A 24,358-nucleotide genomic window follows, 5' to 3' on the forward strand; every position below is an offset into this window, starting at 1 on the left:
TGGTTCTTATTATTTAGGAATGTTTGAACTAGATAGGCTCAAAGAGACTGTCCAATAAAGTTATTTCATTTTACAGATGAGAAAACTGAAGCCACACCCATTGTTGAATTATGCTATAAGCCTTTTCCTTCTGGGTATAATACTGGCAGATTTTTCTGTGAAAATCATGTCAAGGAAATTTTAAGTCTAGCCCGCGGCATCTGAGAAAAGCATTCCTTCTCTGCTTCTCCTAAGGGGAGTAGGGGGTTAGAGCAAGGGAACGTGAGTGTGTATGTGCGCCCTTGGACACGCACGTGCACGCTGGAGACTGCAAAACTCTAACTGCTACTGGATTTGATAAAGAAATGGCATGGACTTGAGCATTTCACTTAGACTGAAAATGACTTCCTGCCAAGAAAGGCTCGCTGCAAGTTTTTGGCTGGTGGCAAATGCGAGATAGGATCATTCTTGTTCCAGAGCCACCAACAATGCGTACCAGTCATGGTTACTAACCCACACTCTAGGGGTGAGGAGGTTGGAATTCTTTCACATGGACTGATCCTGGGTTTGCCTAGAAGCAAATACACGCTTCCAAATACCTTCCACATCTGGATCCCACACTGTGAGACTTGGCAGTCGGATTGCTTTAAAAATGTTGCAGCATATGTTAGATAACCTGCCAGGATATGTCGAAATGGTACATAGTTTGGAATATTCCACATATGGGTAAGTATATAAGTCCTTAAATGCTGTTTTTCTTGTCTTTAATCTGGCAAGGAAGTGTAAACATACAATCAGAAAACTGTAGCAACATGGTTCATATTTAGCATATTTATTCATCTTTGTTTTAATTATATTTTCTGGGAAAGTACTATTTAAAAGATACACTGTTTAATGTAATAGCCAAGTCGTCCGGAAAGACTTGTATATAGAGAGATCTCTAATGCAACGTATTTTCAGTGGGTACATCTCTTTACATAATTTCAATTATATTTTTCAGTGGGAGTTGCTTTCGTTCAGTGGTAGTAAAAGCATGAAGCACTTCTTAGGAAGGATTCTGAAGTTTCTTCAGTGTTCTAAGTGGGAAAGAGAACCTTGAGTGGTTAGTGATTTGGGCGTTAGAGTAAAAAGCTAAAGCAGTCAAAAAATGCCAATTATGTAACACACCGGATACATTTTTTTTCTAATTTTTGTTTTGTTTTGTGAGTAGATGATATATTAACATGATAAACCATGAAAACAGCACAGGAGAATACATGAGAATACATGAGAAATTATTTTCCCTTACATTCTTCTCACTTAATCCCCAAGTGACACTTCTTAGAGGCAACTATTGTTGCAATGTGTTTTAGAGACATTCTACACTTTTTAAAGCATTTTTGTATAAATATCTACTTTTTATTTTTTATTTTTAAAACAAAAAATCTAACTTTTATAATAATTGTAGCAGAATACATGTATTTTTTAAATGTAAAATTTTATGTTATATATATTTTACTAAACTTAAAAAATAACCATATAACACACTCCCAAACACTGAATTGTGCACTTAAATAGATAAATTACATGGTATGCCATCTGTTAATATGGTTGGATTAATTTCTGCCATATTTGTTTTTGTTTTCTGTTAATTGCCTTTGTTTCTTGTTTTTGTTTTTGTCTTCCACTTTTTTTCTGCCGGGGTGGCTCAAATTAAGTATTTTCAATGATTCCATTTTTTCTCCTTTCTTAACATAACAGTTATAATTCTTTTTTAAAAAATTAATTTATTAGGGGCACCTGGGTGGCTCAGTGGGTTAAGCCTCTGCCTTCAGCTCAGGTCATGATCTCAGGGTGGTGGGATCCAGCCCCACATCGGGCTCTCTGCTCAGCGGGGAGCCTGCTTCCCTCCCTCTCTCTGCCTGCCTCTCTGCCTACTTGTGATCTGTCTCTCTGTGTCAAATAAATAAATAAATCTTTTTAAAAATTAATTAATTAATTAATGAGAGAGAGAGAGAGAGAGAGAGTGTGAGCAGGGGGGAGGAGCAGAAGGAGAGGGAGAAGCAGGCTCCCAGCTGAGAATGGAGCCCATCGTGGGACCGGATCTAGGGACCCTGGGATCATGACCTGAGCTGAAGGCAGATACTCAATCGAGTCATCCAGATGTCCCAGTTACACTTCCTTCTTTACTTTTTTGTGGTTATCCAAGAGTTTGTCATATACACTTACACCTAATCCAAATCCACTTTCAAATCATATTATACCACTTCATGGATAGTACATGTACCTTGTAATAACAAAATAATCCAATTCCTCCCTCCTGTCCCTTACATCATTGCTGTCATTTATTTCACTTATACATAAACATATATAATCTAATACATTGTTGTTATTATCTTGAATAAGTTATTATCTATTAGATCAATTAAGAAGAAAAAGTTTTTATTTTAGCATCAATTATTCCTTCTCCAGTGTTTTTGCTTTAGTATATAAATTTGCATTTCTGACATATCACTTTCCTCCTTAAACTTTTAACATTTTTGCAAGGCAGGTTTTCTGACAAGAAATTTCTTCCGTTTTGTTCTCCTGAGCAAGTCCTTATTTCTCCCTCATTTTCGAAGGATAATTTTGTAGGACACAGAATTCTTGGTTGGTGGTTTGTTTTCTCTGAACACTTGAAATATTTCACTCCACTCTCTTCTTGTTTGCATGGCTCTGAGAATTCAGGCATACTACTTATTTTTGCTTCTCTATTTGTTAAAGGGGTTTCCCTCTAATTTCTTTCAAGATTTTTTCTTTGTCTTTGATTTTCTGAAGGATGAATAAGGTATGACTCAGTATAGTGTTTTCTTTCGTGTTTGTTTGTTTGTCTTTGCATTTATCCTGCTTGGCATTTTCTGAGCTTCCCGGCTCTGTGCTTTGGTGTTGGACATTAACTTGGGGAAAATTCTCACTCTTATTTCTGCAAATATTTCCTTTGCTCCTTTCTCTCTTCTCCTTCGGATATTCCCATTATGCATAAATTATACCTTTTATAGTTGCCCTACTATTCTTGGATATTATTTTCTTTTTTTTTCCCCAGTTTTTTTTCTCTTTGCTTTTCAGTTTTGGAGGTTTCTATTGACATGGCTTTGAGCTCAGAAATTATTTCCTCAGCTGTGTTCACTCTACTAACAAGCCCATCAAAGGCATTCTTCATTTTTGTTACAGTGTTCTTGATCTCTCACATTTCTTTTTTGGTTCTTTCTTAGAATTTCCATCTTTCTGCTTACATTGCCCATCTATTCTTACATGTTGTCTACATTTTGAATTAGAGCTCTTTGCATATTAATCAGAGTTGCTTTCAATTCCCAGTCTGATAATTCCAAACTTCCTGCCATAACTGAACCTAGTTCTGCTGCTTGCTCGGTTTCTTCACACTACGTTTTTTGCCTTTTAGTATGCCTTGTAATTTTTCTTTGAAAGCTGGACATAATATACCGTGCAAATGAAACTCTGATGAATAGATCTTTAGTGATATGGTGGTAAGATGTGGGGGAAAGAGAAGCATTCTATAGCTCTATGATTAGGTATCAGTCTTTTAGTGAGCCAGTGCTCCTGGGCTGTGAATATTATAAGCTTTTCTCTGTTGTATCCTCCTCAGGTGGGACAGGATGGCTAGAGGGGACTGGAGTTGAGTATTTCCTTTTCTTTAGGTCAGTTATGCTCTGATAAACCCCTAGGAGGTTAGACTCTGATAAAATAATTTCTTTTGAGGCCAGGCCCCATTAAAAACAACAACAAAATACTTTGGTGTATTTCCTTTTCCCTCCCACTGAGGGACGCACAAAGGGATTTTTCTTTGATATTCACTGCGAGAACCTGGTAGAACTTCTAGTGGTAAAACTCACAAAAATGTGGAGCCCTCCTTATGACTTGATTCTCTCTGGAGTTTTTAACTCTCAGACATATCCATACTGAACCTCTACCAATTTGTCACTTATAGTTTAAATTTTCCTGCTCTGGGTACTCATCCCTTGGGGATTTCTTTTTCCTTTTCCCTTTTTTTTTTTAAGATTTAAATTTTATTTATTTATTTGACACAGAGAGAGACAGTGAGAGCAGGAACACAAGCGGGGGCGGGGTGGGAGAGGGAGAAGCAGGCTTCCTACTGAGGAGGGAGCCTGATGTGGGGCTCAATTCCAGGACCCTGGGATCATGACCTGAGCTGAAGACAGACGCTTAATGACTGAGCCACCCCAGGTGTCCCCTCTCCCTGACCTTGGGGATTTCTGCTTGTGCATATTTGCTCCAGGGAGTCATGATTCTCTATATCTGTCTGTCTGCTGCTGCAATTTTGGAGGCAGTATTTTGCCCTCACTTCTCTAACAGATCTAAGAAAAGTTGATTTTTTTCAGTTTTTTTACTTGTTTTTACTTTTTTTACTTGTTGTTAGGATGAAGTGAAAATTTCCAAGTCCCTACATGCCAGACCAGAGACTTGTACTGGGTACCTGGGTGGCTCAGTCAGTTAAGTGTCTGACTCTTGACTTTTGGCTCAGGTCATAATCTCAGGTATTGAGATCAAGCCCCATGTTGGGCTCTGTATGGGGAATGAGAACTGCTTAAGATTTTCTCTCTCCATCTCCCCTTCTCTCTCTCTCTCTCATCCCCTCTCTTAAAAAAAAATCTGTATCATGTATTTTTCAGTTAATTATTTATCTTGGAAATTATTTCACATTGCAACATATAGCACCTCTGTTCTTCTTAGTTGGTGCATAACATTTCATTATATGAATATCTTATCATTTAATATTCCCCATATAGATGAGTGCTTAGGTTTCTTCAATGTTTTTGTTATAAACAATACTATAATAAGTATCCTTGTACTTCTTTGCACATAAACATCAATAAACTCATCGGATAAGTTCTTGGTGCAAAAGGTATAGTTTAGACTCTCACTATCAATGTATGTGAGTGACCAATTAGGTATGTTCTGACTAATGTAGCATATTATTATTGCAATGATTTAAAAAAATCTTAGGGGTACCTGGGTGGCTCAGTGGGTTAAGCCTCTGCCTTTGGCTCAGGTCATGATCTCAGGGCCCTGGGATCGAGCCCTGCATTGGGCTCTGCTCAGCGGGGAGGCTGCTTTCCCCTCTCTCTCTGCCCGCCTCTCTGCCTACTTGTGATCTCTGTCTGTCAAATAAATAAATAAAATCTTTTAAAAAATACTAAAAAAATTAAAAAATTAAAAATATTAAATAGCATATTGGAGAAATGGTATCTCCTCATAGTTTTGGTTTGGCATTCCTTAATAATGAACAGATTTGACTATTTTTTCATCTGCCATTTAGTTTTCCCTTTTCTGTGAATTCTCCAGTCATGTCTTTGCCCCATGTTTCTTTTCTTTTTTTTCTTTTTTAAGATTTTATTTATTTATTTGAGAGAGAGAGAGACAGAATTAGAGAGAAAAAGAGAGCATGAGAGGGCAGAGGTCGGAGGGAGAAACAGACTCCCCGTCAAGCAGGGAGCCCTATGTGGGACTCAATCCCAGGACTCTAGGATCATGACCTGAGCCGAAGGCAGTTGCTTAAACAACTGAGATACCTTGGCACCCCTATCCCATGTTTCTATTGGTTTGTTTATCTCTTTCTTATTGATTTGTAGGAACTCTTCATATGTTAAGGAAATTAGTGTTTTGTCATGTGTATTGCATATATCTATTTTTCACAAGTTTCTTTTGACTTCTTAACTGTATTTTCTTTTATGCAGAATTTTGTTTTATTTATTTTAAAAATTCTTCCATTAGTTTATTTTTTTTTACAGTGTTAGATTAGTTTCAAGTGTATAATATAGTGAGTTAACAATCCCATACATCACTCAGTGCTATGCAGAATTTTAGAAACATTTAGGTAGTTAAATTTATTAGCTTTTCATTTGATGGCCTCTGGATTTTGTATTATGCTTAGAAATGGCTTTCATTACTGTTTTTATATTTTTGCTTCTCATGTTTAAATTTTTGATTCATCTGGAATTTATCTTGGTATAAATTGGGAATTAAGGATCCAACTTGATTTAGTATTATTTTTTCAGGTGGCTACCCAGTAGACCCAATTTTGGGTTATGCTATTTTAACTAAATACTTAAACATTTTTCTATTTCCTACATAGCTTCTCAGTAATCACATTTCATTATACTGATGCTGTAGTAGTAATATCATATTGAAAAACTGTTAGCAGTTTCCAGTTTTTGTACATTATGCTGCAATGGCCTTCTTCATGTATCTTCTTGTTTCTAATAAATTGTTTTTCTGGGACACATGATTAAGAGTGGAATAATTGAGTTTTACTAAGTATGACCATATTGACTGTTATTAATCCCACCATTGATTAATAAAATCTCATCAGTTCAAAGTTATTTTTTGACTATTTTATTAAGTTGAAAAATGGAAATCCAAGATTGTTTTAATTGGAATTTATTTGATTTTGAAAGTATGAACACTTTTTTGGTGTTCATTTACTCTTTTCACTTAGTGGAAAGACCATGGACTTTGGAGCCAAACAGATCTAGTTTTAAATTTCAGGTCGGCCAGTTACTAGCTTTGGTATTGCAGCTGAAAAATGAGTATAATGATACCTACTACGTAAGTTTTTTTTGATAGTCACATATGTGGCATGTGAAAAAAACTGACTTGGGGACTGATTTAAGGAATAACAGCTATTATTATTTCCCTTCATGTGAATTGTCTATCATATTCTTTGTAAAAAATTACATTGTGCAGAAATACCAAAGAGGCTGGTTGAAAACTGGAGTAGGGACAGGAGCCTTAAGCCATAAGAGTAGGGACAGGAGCCTTACTAACCATAAGACTTAACTGCTCTTGAGTATTAATTTCCATGTAACAATTGAGATAATAACCCATTTTGTTTTTATAAGGATTGAATAAGATAACAGATGTGACAAAAGTTGGTAAACATTAATGTAAAGTATTTTTTAAAAAATATTTTTTTATTTTAGAGAGAGAGAATGAGCAAGTGTAAGGGGGGGGAGGGCCCAAGGGAGAGGGAGAAAGAGAATCTCAAGCAGGCTCCCTGCTGAGTGGGGACCTCAGTGGGGCACTTGATCTCTCAGACCCTGAGACCACGACCTGAGCCAAAATCAAGAGTTGGACAACCAACTGACTGAGTCACCCAGACACCCCTAAGGTAAAGTATTTTTACTAGTATTATTATGATGAGGAGAACTGGATGTTCAAAATCCCTATAGCTAAGAATGTCATCCAAAATCTGCTATGTCTTTCCCTAATATTCTGAATCTGAAATGCTATCAGTGTGGACTGTGTTTCCCTTAGAGAACTCTCCACCTTATTAGCAGTTTAAAGGGAAGAGGATTAGGCTTTCGCTTTTGACATAGGGTGTCCCTAGAAAAAGAACACATATATGAAGCAATTTATGATACTTATAGGACATTGAAATTTGCATTTATTTATGGAAAATAACTCATAATAAGCTAAAATAGTCTCAAGGGAAATTCCTAATCCCTGAACCTTTGTAAATCATAATCATAGGATCTTTTGATGTCTTAGAGCGATGGAATAGAAGCATGGTGACAACAATATTTCCATAAAGAATACTAGGTACAGTTAAACTGAACCAAGATGGTAGAGCAAGGGAGTGAAGAATGTCATTTTCTTGAGGCAAACAGACATGAATGCCGATCTTGTGTTTGTCATATATCAGCTGAGTGACATTGGCTAAATTGTTTCAGTTCTTGTAAGGTGGGACTTATAGTTCCTACGTCAAAGTGTTGTTATGAGGGGTAAATGAGAGATAATGGTGCTTATAGCATGCTTTCTTAATACAGTTCCTAACACATAGTAAATACTGAAGAAATGGTAGCTGCTATTAACATAGTTATTATTAGCAGGAGTATTAATGTCTTAATTAATTACCATAATAAAATGTTTACACACTTGTGTGTGTGAATAGAAGTAACCACTATGGTTACCTCTTTTATTGAGTAACATTGCCCTGAACAATACTCTTTAAAAGGAACCTCATATGTGAAGTCCGAGAACTTTAGCTGGTAGAACTGGATCAGCCTGGAGGGGAAAAGTAAACTGTTTCTCTCACACTTCACAGAGGTACCCTCACACAGATAGGAAACATGAAGCTTCAGAAATTCAGGAGGAATGAAAGTTAGTTACAAATAGACATTTGGTTAGGAATATGTAAGCTTGAGGTAATTCAGAAAAATTATGAAGAGATTGGATCAACAGTGTTCCCAGAATCCATCTAGATGCAAACTAAAATTAGTTTATTTCCACAGATAAAACCCTGCTTTTCTATAGATTGCAACATAATAGGAGAAAATATCAGATGTTTTTGGGAAATAGTAACAAGTGGATTATTCACCTAACCAACTTTTCCTTCAAACCAAACAACAGATTCTGTATATGCCATGACCATAGTTTTTTTTTTTTTCAAGTTCTTCTTTTATGATGAATTTCAAGTCCTATTTAAGGTTGATGAGCATAGAGTGTGAACTTTTACACCAAACATTCTAATGGGATGATTAGCCCTAAGTTCCTTCACACCTACTCATCCTGCCCATTGCTGGCCAAACATTTCTTTTTAAAAAAAGACCTAATTGTGCCAGTTTTCTGCCCAAAATTTCCTCATTATGAGCAGATTAGGGTCACTTGGGTGGCTCAGGGGGTGCAGCATCCGACTCTTGATCTTGGGGTTGTGAATTCGAGTCCCATGTTGGGTGTAGAGATTAGTCAAAAATAAAATCTTTAAAAAATGAACAGATTAAATGAAAACTCCAAAGTGGGGTTATAAAGACCCTTTTTAACAATGCTTTGAGATGTATAGATATAGATATTTAGAGAGAGTGTGACCGGGGGAGGGTGGTGGGGTGGGACAGAGGGAGAGAGAGAATCCTAAGCAGACTCCACACCCAGCATGGACCCTGACAGGGGACTCGATCTCATGACGCTGAGACCATGACTGGAGCCCAAATCAAGAGTTGGATGCTTAACCAACTGAGCCACCCAGGAGCCCTGACATATATTTTTATTGTTCCTACACTTACTTTCCATTCTCTCCCTGCCATACACCAGCTACTTACATTTGGTGTGTATCAGAATCAGGTCAGAAGCTCACTAAAGACTTCAGGTCCTTGGGCCATATCTTGAATTCCGGCAGTGGCCTTTAGGAATTGGAGTTCTTAACGAGCCATGGAGTTGATAATCAGATCTCAGTCTGACAAACAACGGCCTAAACCCTGTTTTGCCAAATGTCTTCTCATTCCCTCAAAAGTCCATCTCATTTTGTACCTCCCCACCTTTGTGTCCTTCTGTTTAAAGTTTTTCTTCCTTTTTTTCTGCCTGATTAACCTACCAGTCCTTCATGACCTGCCTCATGGTTACTACCTGTTCGAAACTTTTGCCTGAACAGACTTAATGTTCCTTCCACACTTTGTATGCATGTTGAATGCTGATATTTGTATTAATCTCCCTCGATCAATTTAGACTTTCTTCTAAAGACTGAGAGCTTCTCAGTCATTTTTGTATCACACTCTAGAGCTTGGTACAGTGTCTAATACATAACACTAGATGCCCGAGAAATGGTTTTTTAATGAATGAATAAGTGAGTTGATGGAGGAACTTCATTTGTATATTCACCATCAAATGAAACATGTATTGTAGTTTAGAAAAGGTTTGGTTGAATTCTGCCCTGGGACGTAAATAGCAATTTCCTTAGTAAAAACAATTAGGAATTTTGCTGAAGAGTTCATAGTATTAGGTTTCACTTCTTTTATTGGTAGTTAAATAATAAAAATCTAGTTTGAATATTGTACTTGGTATGAAATTTTCTAAAATTTAAATAGCACAATTAAAGCTCTGTGCCCTACAGCTGATGAATTTAGTTAGCAAAAGAGATCTGCAGATTGCATTTCAATTACATGACTTCAAATGGACTTTGAAATGTTAATATATCAAATCCCAATGATAACAAATGTTTTGTCATAACAGGTGGTATTATTCTGAGCCTAGGAACAATAACAATGATAACAAACAGGGAAGAAAATTTTAGATCCATACCAGTTTCATAAAATCCATACTCGGGGTACAGGTTTGAACTGAGAGTTGTCAGAAATCTAGGTGTAACTGATACGAGAATTTTCCATCAGAGCGTCCTTTGTTTCAAACTAACAAAAAACACTTTCAATTAAAGGACAAATTTGTTTAAGTGACAGTTGTTCATTGAACATATATTTATTGAGCTCCTATTTTGTGTCAGATTTGGCCCCGAGGTCTAAAGACACATCGATGAACCAGAGGCAAAGCCTTTGTTAACAGAGATTACTTTCTGGTCTGAGAAGAAAGTCAGTAAACACAATGTGATTGTGTGTGTGTGTGTGTGTGTGTGTGTGTGTGTGTGTGTGTCTGTGTGTCTGTGTCTGATATCACCATTATCAGATGGTGATAATGGCTATGATGTAAGATAGAGTAGGATATTGGGGGGTCTTTTTGTTAGGAAGGGATGGGAAAGCCTCGTTAACAAGATGACATTTGAGCAGAGGTCTAAAAAGAAGTGAGAGTAGGTCACGTGGCTATCTGGGGCAAGAGAATTTGTCAGTCAGGGACAGCATTTGTGAAGGCCTTGAGGGCCGAGTGTGCACAGCGAGTAGGAGGCTTACCAAGGAAGCGGGTGTGACTGGAGTGCAGCAAACTGGAAGAAAGAGGTAGGAACTGAGGTCTTCGGAGTAGTGGCAATGCTGGTGTGTATGTGGGCTGGGAGAGGAATGGAGTTTATATCATGGAAGGCCTTGTAAGTCCTGTTAAAAAAGGAGAAGACACTGGAGACGTTTGAACAGTGGAGTGACATTATTTGATGTTTACAGATTGCCTACCTAAGCTGTGTCTTTCATTCTGAATTCTTTGTTAGTCATCGCTTAAGCCACACTTGAGTTCATAACTTCGTTCAGAAGGCAAAGAGTGGGTTTGAAGCTGTTTAGGCAATTTTAGGTAATTGTTAATAATATTGATTATGTTTAATTAATAATACTTGTCATCATTCGTTTTCAGCGTCATTACAATAGCAGCAATAATAGCAACAATGTGCTTAAATGCTACCACTTACTTATTGCCTGCTCTGTGTACTCTCTATATATGTTATTTCCCACAGTCTGCAATTACCTGTGAGGAGGCACTGCTTTTCTTCCTATTTCATGTTTTGTAGAAATGTGAACATGAATCACTCTCCAGAAAATATTTTATTTATGCTGCTATGTATCTTATGCCAAACTACATCTATCTTTTGGTATAAAGCAACAACAGAATAGTCTAGTGCATAACTGGTTTATTTATTTGGCTTACTTACCATTTAAAAAAAAAGATTTTATTTATTTGAGAGAGAGTGCACAGAGTCTGGAGAGGAAGAGGGAGAAGCAGACTCCCTGCTGAGTAGAGAGCCCAGTGCGGGGCTCGATTCCAGGACCCTGAGATCATGAGCTGTGCTGAAGGCAGACTCTTAACCAACCGAGCCACCCAGGCGCCCCTGGCTGACTTGCTTTTGACAAGTAATCACGGTGGTTTGATCCAAATGGAAACTATTCATTGAATGTACTATATTCCAGTTACCGTACTAAATGCTTTATTACGCATTGTCTCATTTAATCCTTACAATAGCCAAGACAAAGAAGCTGGAACTCAGATGTGATGTAACTTATCTAAGGTCACACAGCTGGTAAATAGTAGAACAGGGACCCATTTAGGTGCATCTGACTCCAGGGCTTGCATTTTGAACTGCTGTGCTCTATGATTAAATATAGGCGAGAATAGACAGGTCTTCAAAACCATTAACAATATGTTTGGCATTGCATATTTCAAAATCTTCTTTATTTTATTTTAAGCCGGTGGATGTAGAGCAATCAGTGGTTGGATGTTTAGGTCCCTTTGGAGTGGTACGATAACCTAAGTTCCTATAAACCTGTATCATGATGGTTCTGTTCCTTCTAGGTCAGCCTCTGTGACAATCAGCCACATTATTGCCTTGATCTGTCCACATGATCCCTGTGTTGTTTATCTCATCATCTGAATCGTCTGGTCCTTGAGACCAGCGATGGCCATGGCATGCCTATTACTTTGAATATGTAACATGTGGAAAAATATATTTTTCATTGTAGTCTGTCCAATGCAAGTTACAAAAACAGTAACAAGGACAAAATGCAAAGCTGAATTACTGGAGGAGAAATGAGAGTGGGGAGAGGAGAAGCTGTGAGAAGGAAGGGGATGTGATAGATGGGGTGGGGGGTGGGGTGGGGGAAAGAGAGAGAAACTGGCAAATGGATAATATATTACCAGTATGAGTCTTTCAACAGCTACCAGTCTACAGTAAACTCTGCAAGATTCTCCTTTCACTTTCCTCTCCTTATCCTAAGAACTCCCCCTAAGGCTTGCTCATATTCGCAAAGTCAAAGAAATAAAAATTGTTATGAAGAGTTTATTTCTTTGAAATAAATGTGACTGGAATCTCCTGGAAACTAGCAGGGACATTTTAATTATCTCTGTATTTTCAACACCTGGCACAAGGCCTGGTTCATGGTAGGTCCCGAGAAGGTGTTTATTGAAAAAACGAGTGTCTCAGCGAAGCTTAAGCTCTAGAAATGGTGTGGATAATGTCAGCTGTATACTACACGAGCACCCTGAGGGCTAGCTTTGTAAAGTGTCAAATCCAACTTTTCCAGTACTGTTGGTGTTTGGTCCAAATGGCTGGTAAAGGGGATGATCCTGCCATTCTTTCATTTTCCATGTACTTCTGTCCTGGAGAAAGGAGGACCATTCACTTCTCTAGCTTCCATGCTTGAATCTCCAAAGAATCACAGAACAGCCATAATTAACCTACTGGCCCCAAGTCAATGAATGTTTCTCAAGGATTTACTCTTTAACAACCAGAGCAATGAGCTCAATCTTCCTCACCTGTCACCTCTACTGTTCGATGCTGCCTAGAGTTTGCTGTCTGAACAGTGGGAAAACATTATGGGTAGGTTAGCTAGCTGGGTAGGTTAGCTAGCTGGATATGTAATAGAACTCACTTTTTAACCAACTCTATTATTCATCCTGTGTCTAACATAGGAGCTCCTGGAGCTTCTCGGAGTATTTGGCAAAATTTTAAGGGGAAAAAAATAGAAATTTACAATCTGATAGAAAAAATACATTTATTTTGAAAGTATAGGACCAGTTATGTACTCATTGTCATTTTATTTCATATACATTTACAGTTTTAGATTTCTTTAGAAAGCTTTCCCAGTACTCCAAGAAGATTTGTACAGCCAATTAAGTTATGTAAACAAAGCCCTAAATTGTTGCAATTCAAACTCTTTTCACCTTATTGATTCCATCTAGCTACAGGCATTCATTTTTGAGTTAAGAGTCAGTAAAGAAAAATCTTGTCTTTACAACATTTTACCTGTGAGATTTGCTCTGAGGTATATTTATCAATTATTCCCATTTCCCGAGTTATCTGGCTAATTTTTTAAAAAGCATTTTTCTGATTGCCTTTAACCCAGAAATTCCCAGAATGCTTAGAAGTCCCTCTTGAATTGGGGAAATTAATTCATCTTGTGCCTCATATTCACGAGAATGGCATAGTGAACATCGTGGCTGGGCTTTGAGCCCGAGTTCCATACTTCACGAGCTGGTTGATTTCAAGCGAGTTATTTAACCTCTGTCTGCTTCAGGGTCCGAATTTCTCCTCTCCTTATTTATGAAACAAGGATAAGAACTGTCTCTCGGGATTCTTGAGAGGTTTATGGGTACGTTTGTCAAGTGCCCAGCATCGTGCCTGGTTCCCCCTCCCTACTTTATTCACAGTCTTTGATGTCAGCACCTCCCTCACAACCCCTGGGGACTTCATGTCTGGGGAAACAAAAAGTGGCTTCTCTTCACAAAGAGGTTGGGGACCTTCAGATAGAATCAACGCTAGAGGCTATTTACATGACATTTATTTTTTTGCATTAACGCCAAAGAAACCTGACTGGGAGTTTAGCACAAATAGCTCAACAAGAATGCATAAAGTCAGGGGGAAGTGGACTTAAACTAACAGGACTAAATGTTCACTGAATGAGTGTTTAGTTTACTGCAATCTGTGGGGCCAAGACTCATGCCATTGAAAATAACTAAAGCACAATGAAAATGCAAGGTTGTTCTTAAAGTTCATTCATTTGTGTTTTGATTTGTTATTTTTTTCTCTAGACAGTGTCTTCTGGAATTTCTAGGCTACAGTTTATCTTTTAAAAAAAATTTAATTTATTTATTTGACAGAGAAAAAGAGAGAGATAGAGAGAGCGCACAAGCAGGGGGAGCAGCAGAGGGAGAAGGAGAAGCAGGCTCTCCACTGAGCAGGGAGCCTGATGTGGGGCTTGATCCTGGGACCCTGGGATCATGACCAGAGCTAAAGGCAGACGCTTAGCCCATTGAACCACCCAGGTGCCCCTATCGTTCATCTTTTAAGCTTAAAATAAGAGGAGAATAGAGGCTGAAAGAGGGGGAAAGGAGAGAGGTTGCCAATGCGTACTAGGTTTCTTTTAGAGGTAATGAAACTGTTCTGGACTTATATAGTGGTGATAGTTGCACAACTTTGTGAATATGCTGAAGACCATTGAATTGTACATTTTAAGTGGGTACATTTATGGTATGTGAATTATATCTCGACTTTTGAAAAAGATGAATAATTTTGATTGTGTGACTAATATAAAATAGGACCAATATGAAACAGGAGTGTTAATGGTGAAGTAAGATACAACATAATTTTATGGAATTGTATCAACTTCCAGATATTTGAACATGAACTCTTTCCTGTGGGGCTACGCTGGAAATTATTTACACTAAAAATTCTCCTTTTGGTTGCAGATTTTACAAATCTGTATTGAACATCATGAATCCAAATATTAGTAGGATAAATACCTAAAATCTCAAGCAGTCTCAGAATTCCCAGTGATAAGTGTCCTGTTTTTCATTTCCTTGGAGTAAAAGCCCTATAACCCTTCAAGAACTTCTTGTCACTTGACTTCCTGACATTTGCTCTATCTTCTTATCTTACATTGTTTTGTACCTCCAAAGCAAATTATATTCAAAGCTGTACAGGGGCACCTGGGTGGCTCAATTGGCTGAGCCTCTGACTTTTGGTTTCAGCTCAGGTCATGAACTCAGGGTCGTGGGGTTGAGCCCTGCATTGGGTTCCACACTCAGTGTAGAGTCTGCTTCAGATTCTCTCTCCCTCTCCCTGTGCTCCTCCCCCTGCTTGTGCACATGCTCCCTCTCTCTCTCTGTAAAACAAATAAAGAAGTAAATAAATAAACAAAGCTGTATAATGTATTGTTATTTTTCTGTCCTTTTTAGGGGTCTCAGGAAGAGGTTGAGTAGATGAATCCCTCAATCAAAGCCAAATAACCATTTGTTCTTATTATTCTCTCTGAATTTATGGCTACTTTTTGAGAGATGTTCTTTTGGCCCCTTCCCTCTCTCTTCGTTGTAGACACAAACAATGAGGTGTTGCTTTTCCCCACCCCCATTCTCCAACTTTGAGAGTTTGTCTTATTTGAATTAATCATACAAAAGCTTCTAGGCTGCCTGGAGCAGGGACTTGACTATAGCTTCATCAGTAAAATAAAGTATCAATACAATTGGATGGTGACTAGAAATTAGGGCTCAGAGAGGCAAAACCAGTGGAGAGAATGATTTGGAGGACTCATCAGTCTGGCTTCTAGAATGGTTATACCTGCTATAGAATTTCCCAGAGCTGAAGTGAAATATGCTCCCAGTTACCAGTTTTCCTGGTCTGATTGCATAATCACCAAGCCAGATTTCCTCTATTGGTATTGGGAAGGAGATAGAGATGGTGCTTTAAATAAGGAACACAGCTTTATAGTCATTGAAAAGTGGTATATCCTTATTATAAAATAATACAGTAGCAGTCAAGGTGGTATATCAGATTTGTGAGAATTTTCTAAAAGATTTTATTTATTTATTTATTTATTTATTTATGGAACAGAGAGAGAGAGAACATGAGTTGGGGGAGGGACAAAGGAAGAGGGAGAGAATCAGGCAGACTCTGTGTTGAGCACAGAGCCTGATTCAGGCCTCGATCTCATGACCCTGAGATCATGACCTGACTGTAAATCAAGAGTCAGATGTTTAACCAAATGAGCCACCCAGGTGCTCCCAGATTTGTGAGAATTTTGTTGGTGTGACTCAATCCCTGAAAGCCTGGGATGTTTGAGAAAGTTCTTGTTCTGGACTTCAAGACTAATGAGAGCCAATCTGACAACATCTCTCCCAAAACATCCTCATTACCTAACAGTGGTGCTTAAATATTGCTAAGACAACTGGCCAGTTTGGTGTATTTAATTACTTGGCCATTTTGGATAATTTAGTCATGTTAATTGTAAGAAAGGAAAAAATTCCTTTATCCTCTTAGGTCCTGTAGCTGGCAGTGTGAAATTAATTGACAAAAGACAGATTAAATACAGCCAGAGTTTACTAACATGTGCATTAGGCATACACGTGGAAAACTCAGTGATGAGTAACTCAAAGTGGTGGGCAGAACTTGGGCTTGTATAGCGTCTTAACAAAAGAACAACAAATTTATAGAGAAGGGACAAAAGAAAAGGGGTTTAGGCTTTTAGAGTGGCAAGCTGTAAGAAGGTAAACATATGGAGAAAACGAATAGAAGATAGGAATTATTTAGTGAGGTTTGTTATGTAGATTCTTTTTGGTGTCCATCTCTGGGCTGTTGATAGTCTAGAGCTCTGTTAGTCATTAAGAGTTCTGTCCTTGGGGCGCCTGGGTGGCTCAGTGGGTTAATCCTCTGCCTTTGGCTCAGGTCATGATCTCATGGTCCTAGGATCGAGCCCCACATTGGGCTCTCTGCTCAGTGGGGAGTCTGCCTCCCCCTCTCTCTCTGCCTGTCTCTCTGCTTACTTGTGATCTCTCTCTGCCTCTGTCAAATAAATAAATAAAGTCTTTAAAAAAAACAAACTAAGAGTTTTAAAAAAAGAGTTCTGTCCTTTAGGGTAAAGGAAAGAGAGACACATTTACAAATTCATATCCTGCTTTCAGGCAAATAGGAGGAGGGCAGACAGTTTTTCTTCTATCTGCTTCTGCTCAATTGTCTCTAGCTTAAAATAATTCCTATACCAAAGTGGCATATTTTGGATAGTATATTATAACACCCTACTTAATCAATTGAGTCAGTCAGATAAGTAAGGGGAAATGCCAGATCAGTTAAGTGAATGTGAACTAAAAATAAAGACAATTATCAATTTTTAATTTTTCCATCAGTTGGGTTGCACAGCATTGAGATGCTATGTGGTAAGAACTCCGGTGCCTCTGTGAGATCCTGGTTTGAACGTGATGCTCAGGCCTGCAGATACCTTTGGGGCAAAGGGAAATTGGAACTCTTCCTTCTCCTTATGTTCTTGGGACCAGATTCAGCTGGAAACAACTGGTCTCAGGAATGTACTGAATCAGACATCTACTCATTTCGCCACATGGATTCCACCTTATTAAATGATTTAATATCCCTCTCAGTTACTCTCTATATGATGCCTAAGCAGACAATTTGATGCAAACAATTACTCATATTGGCCATTTTGCTGAATTTTTAGGTTGGTTTCTGCAAAATGAATAATCTGATTGTTAGCTCTTTTTCACTTGCTTTCATCCTGATGGTATTGTTCTCATTGTATTGGAAACTAAAGAAAGGCACAAAGAGAATCTGGAAAGACATATCAATAATGAGCAATCTTCTTAACTATCCTCCTTTCAGGGATATACAGGTCTGGAAAAATACAGTGGCAATTAAAGTAAAGCTCCCTTATGGGTAAGTGAATTGAAAAAGATTGGTGTTAAGTATGTATGTGGGTATCTTTCTGTGTGTATGCATGTGTGTGTGCGTGTGGCTCATGTGCACATGCATGTTTATAGAACTTGGTAGAAATGGAAATGCTATTGGTCTGGATAGGGACTCAGGTGGCTGCGGTGGGGGAATATAAATGACCTTAAAAAACACAAGCTGAAAAAGATGGTCCCCACACATTTAATTATTCCATAATCTGCATTTCTAATCCTCACCTTTAGAACCAGGGCATTATATCCCGACTTTAGCATTTAGTAATTCCTGTTCTCCTTCAAAGCCTCATCTGTGTGTATGAGTGGGCGTGAGAGAGACAAATCAGAGTTTTTTTTTCTGAACCCTGTGTCCTTCTAGCAGAGGAGAAAGTCCTTTCAAGAACATCTTTTTTGTTTTTTTTTTTAAACCTGGTTGTTTAAATTTTACTGTTAAGTAATCTCATGATAAATAATAGGTATTCACTAGAAAAAAATTAAAGTGATTTACCATTGTTTAATTCTGCTAGCCAAGCCGCACTTGCCCTGAAGAGCTGCATAATTTATTCAAATGACCTGGGGCTTTTAAAGTCAATCTTCCAGCAGAAAAATTACCCCCTGTCCCCAGGAGAGTGAATTTTTTTGCATTGTACGGCTTTCCTATGACTGACATTTATTTGACTTGCAAGTGTATTTACATTGTCGGCTAAACTCGGAGTTCTTTGCCGAATCAATAATATGCTGTATTTCTTGCTTCAAGTGGTGTCAATATTATTGTTATTTCTTTAAAAAAAAACTTTTTCCCTTCATTCCCTGCAGTTACAAAGTTTTTCTTTGAGTTGTGAAAATTTTTGCTTCTAAAATTATGAGGAAGCCGAGTAAATGTTCTTTTAATCTTCTGGGAAATGTGTGCCTCTTTAAACTTTATTTACGTCAGAACTTACTGTAATGAAGGACAAAAGCTCTAGACAAGGTCCCCTGCTCCTCGGGGGTGTTCAAGGCTAGGTCTCCCAGAGGCGAGCCTGCAGTTTGTTCTCAAACGTTTATAGCTTACCTCCTGGCTGTTTCTTTGCAACCGGCCAGAGAGGGGGCTAGAAATAGAGCAGGGTGGGAATCTGACCCATCGTGACCACTCAGGGGGCTCTGGCCTGGAAAATTCCCCTGTATGTGGCAAAAACAAACATTAGAAATGGAGGGAGAAACTAGGCTCAAACAAAGAGTGAAACCAGTTCCTGTTGCATCTCTCCTGCCGATAACCATATGTGCCCGCTCCTTCGTTTCCCAGACATCAGCGCTCCATCATCTGGACAGAACCTTCACCTGAGTCTGTCCAGAGCATAAGAAAAAAATATTTTTAAATGTGACGCAGTGGTATGTATGTATTTTAGGAGCATTTCCTCAATGTGCAAACTCAGTCTAACCGAAAGAATCAACAAGTGCGGTGGTGTGCAAACCTTCGAATCCTACTATATTTTTCAGGCAAGGGTTGACCTCTTCTTTCCGGTCCCACGTGCCACAGGACTGACTGCAATACGGGGAATGAAATTAAGGAAAATCTGTTCTCCCACATAACAATCCTTCAAACTCTTTCCCCCTCCTTTAGTGTTTTTGTGACAGCGTGTGAATGATCGGCTGTGGCTTTTTGTAAATGTCACATGCTTTCTTTTTGCCAGGACAAAGAACGAGAGGAAAGGGCCAGTGAGGGCTTCTTCCGTTAACGTGGAGGTTAAGAGCATGGACTTTGTCATGAGATTGTGTCCGTTAAAATTCAGATGTCCTCCATTTAATAGCTAGGTGACCTCAGGGAAGTCATTTATCCTCAGTGAGCCCTAGCTTCCCGATTTGGATAATGGAAGTAATAGCAAGAATTTATAATGGCATCTACCATATGGGAAGCATGGTTGCAGGCACCTTCAATGTATTAGCTCATTTAATTTTCAAAACTCTGTGATTTAGGTAATTAACATCATCCCCATTTCTCAGATGAGAAAAACAGACATGGAGAAGGAAAGGAACTTGGCCAAGGTCCCAGGCTAAGGAAGTGGGTACAGCTGAGCTTGTGGAGTCTGGCATTTGTATCCTGAAGGCCTTGTACAGGCCAGTACATTTCATTGGCTCTCTCTGAAATTACTGAACACTCAGCACGGTGTTTGGCACTTAGAGTTTATTGTTGGCTGTTAGTCTCACTGCCGTCCCCATTTCTGATCTTTCTTTTGTCACACTTGCTCCTATGGGAATGATCTATAAGGTTGGTCACCCCCACCAAAAAAAAAAAAAAAATAAGAAAGAAAGAAAAACCAACAGTGATCTGAGCCGTGGTGGTTGCCTGAACCTTCTTCACCTTTGTGGGCTTTGTGTATAAATCTCAAACAGGACAGGGACCTATGAAAGGAGGCACTATTTGCTAATACCTCTTTTCGAAGACATGAAAATTATATCCCTCCTATCACCACCTCTCCAGCCAACAAAAATTGCTTGAAGCAAGGGAGAAGTTTTAGAAAGTTCATACTTCGAGTAAAGTCGCTACTGTACTTTAACGAATAGAGGTAAAAATCTCAAAAAGTAATGAAGGTGAAAACAGACATTGGTGGACAAAGGTCGCTGCTACTAGAATAAATTCTCTATTCTCCACTCCTTAACTCGCCTTAGAATGTCAGTATCAGGGAAAAAGAAAGAGAAAATTCTGCAAATAATTATATTCTTCTTTTAAAGTAAGCCACTGATTTCAAAATTCTCTAACACATTTGTGGAAACTTCATTTTTTTTGTTTGAGATTTATTTGAATGAGCTGTTATGATTGGAGACAGTGAGAATTTCAGATTAATGTTTTGCAGCCAAAAAAAAAAAAAAACCTCTCTGGAAAGCTGGCAAGTGTTCATAAGTCAGCCCTAGAATTATGTAGGTTGAAGGCTCCCAGTGGACAGACCGAACATATAAGAAGGAAACCAGAGATCTAGTGCTATTACGTCCCTGAGTCTAAGGGAACGAATAAGCACAGAATTAAAAGCATTCTTCAGCCTGAATTTTTAAGGTAGGTCTGCACAATTTCTATGTACTGTATTTGGAGTGTAGAACATACATTAAGTGAAAGTGCTTTTTTACGGATGAACTTTCCCTTTTTTCCTGTATTTTCACACTGTATTTTACAAAACTCCTAAATTCTTTCACTGCTGTTTCTCTTACAGGAGTGCGCTTAGGAACTGGGCAAGCTGATTTATGATAACTAAGTTTTAAACTCCAACGACCAGTAAGTCTTCGAGCGGGTTTATTTGAGATTCTTTCATGATACTTTGTTAGGTCAAGATGATGAGAGAATGCACTTTAGACAAAAATGATAACTTTGCTGTTTACTAGGAGATTCTTTGGTGATTGTGCTGTTCATTGAGTCGTTTCTATGTATTTTGAAACTATCAAAAGTAATAGTCTTCCCTTTACTGTGTTTATTTCCAGCTAATTTTCTTTTGTCTTAAAGTAATGCTGCTCCTAAAAACCAAACCAAACCAAACCAAACCCAGTATCACAAAAACCTGCGCCCTGATTATAACATTTGAGAGCCATAGAGCACTGTTACTATTTTGTTGTGTTAAAAGTGAAATGATAGCAAAGGAAAATGATACAATTAGCTCATGATTCATCATTGACGTTCAATTCTTATTTCACTGAGCAATCAAAACTATTTCTGCTTGACTCTAAATCAGATTTGGCTATTTTTTTTCTTGTTCTTTTCCTAATTGAAAAAGAAAATGGATTTCCTTTTAAGCAGATTAAACATCTAGATCGAAAACTAGTGGTCTCTATTAAAATGCGAACAGGGGGCTTTTAGAAATATGTACCTACTCCAGAGCTCCCTGCTAATGATGTTATTATTGTGGAAACAATGGAAAAATAGAAGTAAAGGAATTCGGGTTAAATTAGTAAAAAACCAGCCCTACCCCCCATCTCAATATGTTCCTTTTGCATATTCTCGTGCAGTCTTTTGTGCACTTACTTATTTTTTCCATAGCTTATGTTACTTATATTTTCCATAGCTGTAATGATTTGTACATAATTAGTTACTTGAAATAAGGCATTTCTCTATGCAACAACGGACAGCAATGTGGTTTCTAGAAAGTATGCAGCCTGAGAGATGGGCTGAGGTGTTTTTGAAATAGTAACTTTTCCTCTTTCTTGACTCCTTCTCATTTGTTTCCCCTATTTCTTACCCACGCTAAACTTTTGAACTATTGATTTTCTTGAAGGCTTTTGAAAATATGATAGAAACGATGGGCAAAAGAGAGTTTTGTCTAGCATTTTCAGTCCCTGAGGCTGAAAGGTCTTACCTGCTTGGTACTGTTGAGGAAATTCCCTTTTCTTCTTCAAAAAGCAAAAATCCTCTCTTATTTCACAAGGCATAGCTGTGCTTCCCAGTGTTTTCCTATAATCACTCACCTTTTCCTTTTTTTTTTTTTTTGCTTTCAACAAACTTTCAAAATGCTAATGATTTCAAAATGTCCTACACTCTGTATGTATTCTGGGAGTTCCATTTTTTTTTTTTTAATTTTCACAGAAGGCATAAGAAGTGGGAGCCACCGAGCTTGCAGTATGAAGAACAACGTCACCCTTGCCACCATCAGCAAAAACATTACCAACAGCCTTCACTTCGGACTCGTGAACTTCATCGGCAATGAGTCGACCTTTAACTGTTCGCATAAGCCATCAGATAAGCATTTAGATGCAATTCCTATCCTCTACTATATTATTTTTGTGATTGGATTTCTTGTCAATACTATTGTGGTTACGCTGTTCTGTTGTCAAAAGGGTCCCAAAAAGGTGTCAAGCATTTACATCTTCAACCTGGCTGTGGCTGACTTGCTGCTGTTGGCCACTCTTCCTCTCTGGGCCACCTATTACTCTTACAGATATGACTGGCTCTTTGGACCTGTGATGTGCAAAGTGTTTGGTTCTTTCCTGACCCTGAACATGTTTGCAAGCATTTTTTTTATCACCTGCATGAGCGTTGATAGGTACCAGTCTGTCATCTATCCCTTTCTGTCTCAGAGAAGAAATCCCTGGCAAGCGTCTTATATTGTTCCCCTTGTTTGGTGTATGGCCTGTCTGTCCTCATTGCCAACATTCTATTTCCGAGATGTCCGAACCATTGAGTATTTGGGAGTGAATGCCTGCATTATGGCCTTCCCCCCCGAGAAATATGCCCAATGGTCAGCTGGGATTGCCTTAATGAAAAATATCCTTGGTTTTATTATCCCTTTAATATTCATAGCCACATGCTATTTCGGAATCAGAAAACACTTACTGAAGACCAATAGCTATGGGAAGAACAGAATAACTCGTGATCAGGTCCTGAAGATGGCAGCTGCTGTTGTCCTCGCGTTCATCATCTGTTGGCTCCCCTTCCACGTTCTGACCTTCCTGGATGCTCTGGCCTGGATGGGTGTCATTAATAGCTGTGAAGTTATAGCAGTCATTGACCTGGCACTTCCTTTTGCCATCCTCCTGGGATTCACCAACAGCTGCATTAATCCCTTTCTGTATTGTTTTGTTGGTAACCGGTTCCAACAGAAGCTCCGCCGTGTGTTTAGGGTTCCAATTACTTGGCTCCAAGGCAAGCGAGAGAGTGTGTCGTGCCGAAAAAACAGCTCCCTTAGAGAAATGGAGACCTTTGTGTCTTAAACACCAGAGTGGAATGCATGTTCGCAACATGGCTACTTGGTTCGAGGGCCCCCTGAATGATCATTCAGTGCCTTTAGTCAAGGAGTAAGTTTCTCCCTTCATGCAATCTCTTCTCACTCTTATAGAACAGAAAGCCAAATGGACCTCAAGTGTCACCCAGTGACTTTCAGGAATGGCCTGTTTCCTTCAGTTTCTGGGTAACAATAGTGTCATTGGGAGGACAGAACCATGACCTCGAAGTCACTCAGGAGTTCTCTCCAATGATAAGTAATAGCAAATTGTGACTGGTGATTTGGGGTTTCAGATTTCTCCTTGACAGACGCTGAAGTTGGTTGTTGTTATTGTTGGTTTTTATATTCATTTTCATCAGGCTTTCCTCTCGAACTGAAGCCAGGTTTTTTTTTTTAACTCATTGCATTATTTACAAGACATCATGCTAAGAAACATGAGCATTTCTAAGTCAAGTACACTACAGTAGATTATTCAGTCTCTAAACATATGCCTTTTACTTTAAAAATACTATAAATAATAACCATTTACATTTTATTTGAGCACAGGCTGATATTTAACATATAGCTACACATCGAGTAGAGCTAGGAATGTAGATTAGATCACCTGTACTCCTGCATTTACCTTATTTTTATGGTTAGAGGAAGTAGAATATATAATAACATAGATTTGAGATTAACAAATATTTGAGTGTTCACTAAACTCTGAATATATGCTCTTTAGAACTTTCTATCCATTTTAACTATTGTTTGAAGATTTCTATGTTCTCTGACAATTTTTTGAAGACAATAACTAAACACCGTGTCGTGTTATAAAATGTAAAGGTCACTTTTTACATCCTTGA

The 24,358-nt window shown here is 38.3% G+C and overlaps 1 protein-coding gene across 3 annotated transcripts; it reads left to right on the forward strand.

Moving 5' to 3' along the window:
- The first annotated feature begins 632 nt into the window (after positions 1–632).
- AGTR2 (angiotensin II receptor type 2) lies at positions 633–23,889 on the forward strand. Of its 3 annotated transcripts, none has more exons than XM_032844766.1 (3): positions 633–705; positions 21,021–21,082; positions 22,382–23,889. In XM_032844766.1, the coding sequence occupies exon 3, from the start codon at positions 22,417–22,419 to the stop codon at positions 23,503–23,505; it is 1,089 nt and encodes a 362-aa protein (XP_032700657.1). In that variant the 5' UTR covers positions 633–705; positions 21,021–21,082; positions 22,382–22,416; the 3' UTR covers positions 23,506–23,889. The 3 variants fall into 3 exon arrangements, with proteins under 3 accessions (XP_032700657.1, XP_032700656.1, XP_032700655.1); XM_032844765.1 differs by lacking the exon at positions 633–705 and adding an exon at positions 17,785–17,830; XM_032844764.1 differs by lacking the exon at positions 633–705 and adding an exon at positions 20,810–20,866.
- The last annotated feature ends 469 nt before the right edge of the window (positions 23,890–24,358 follow it).

This window comes from Lontra canadensis, unplaced genomic scaffold, assembly GCF_010015895.1.
Source record: "Lontra canadensis isolate GAN:19392208 unplaced genomic scaffold, GSC_riverotter_1.0 scaffold155, whole genome shotgun sequence".
Classification (NCBI taxonomy): Eukaryota; Metazoa; Chordata; class Mammalia; order Carnivora; family Mustelidae; genus Lontra; species Lontra canadensis.

Bases quoted from the DNA above. Each gene is read 5' to 3' on its own strand.
- AGTR2 (XM_032844766.1), top strand. From the start codon at position 22,417: ATGAAGAACAACGTCACCCTTGCCACCATCAGCAAAAACATTACCAAC.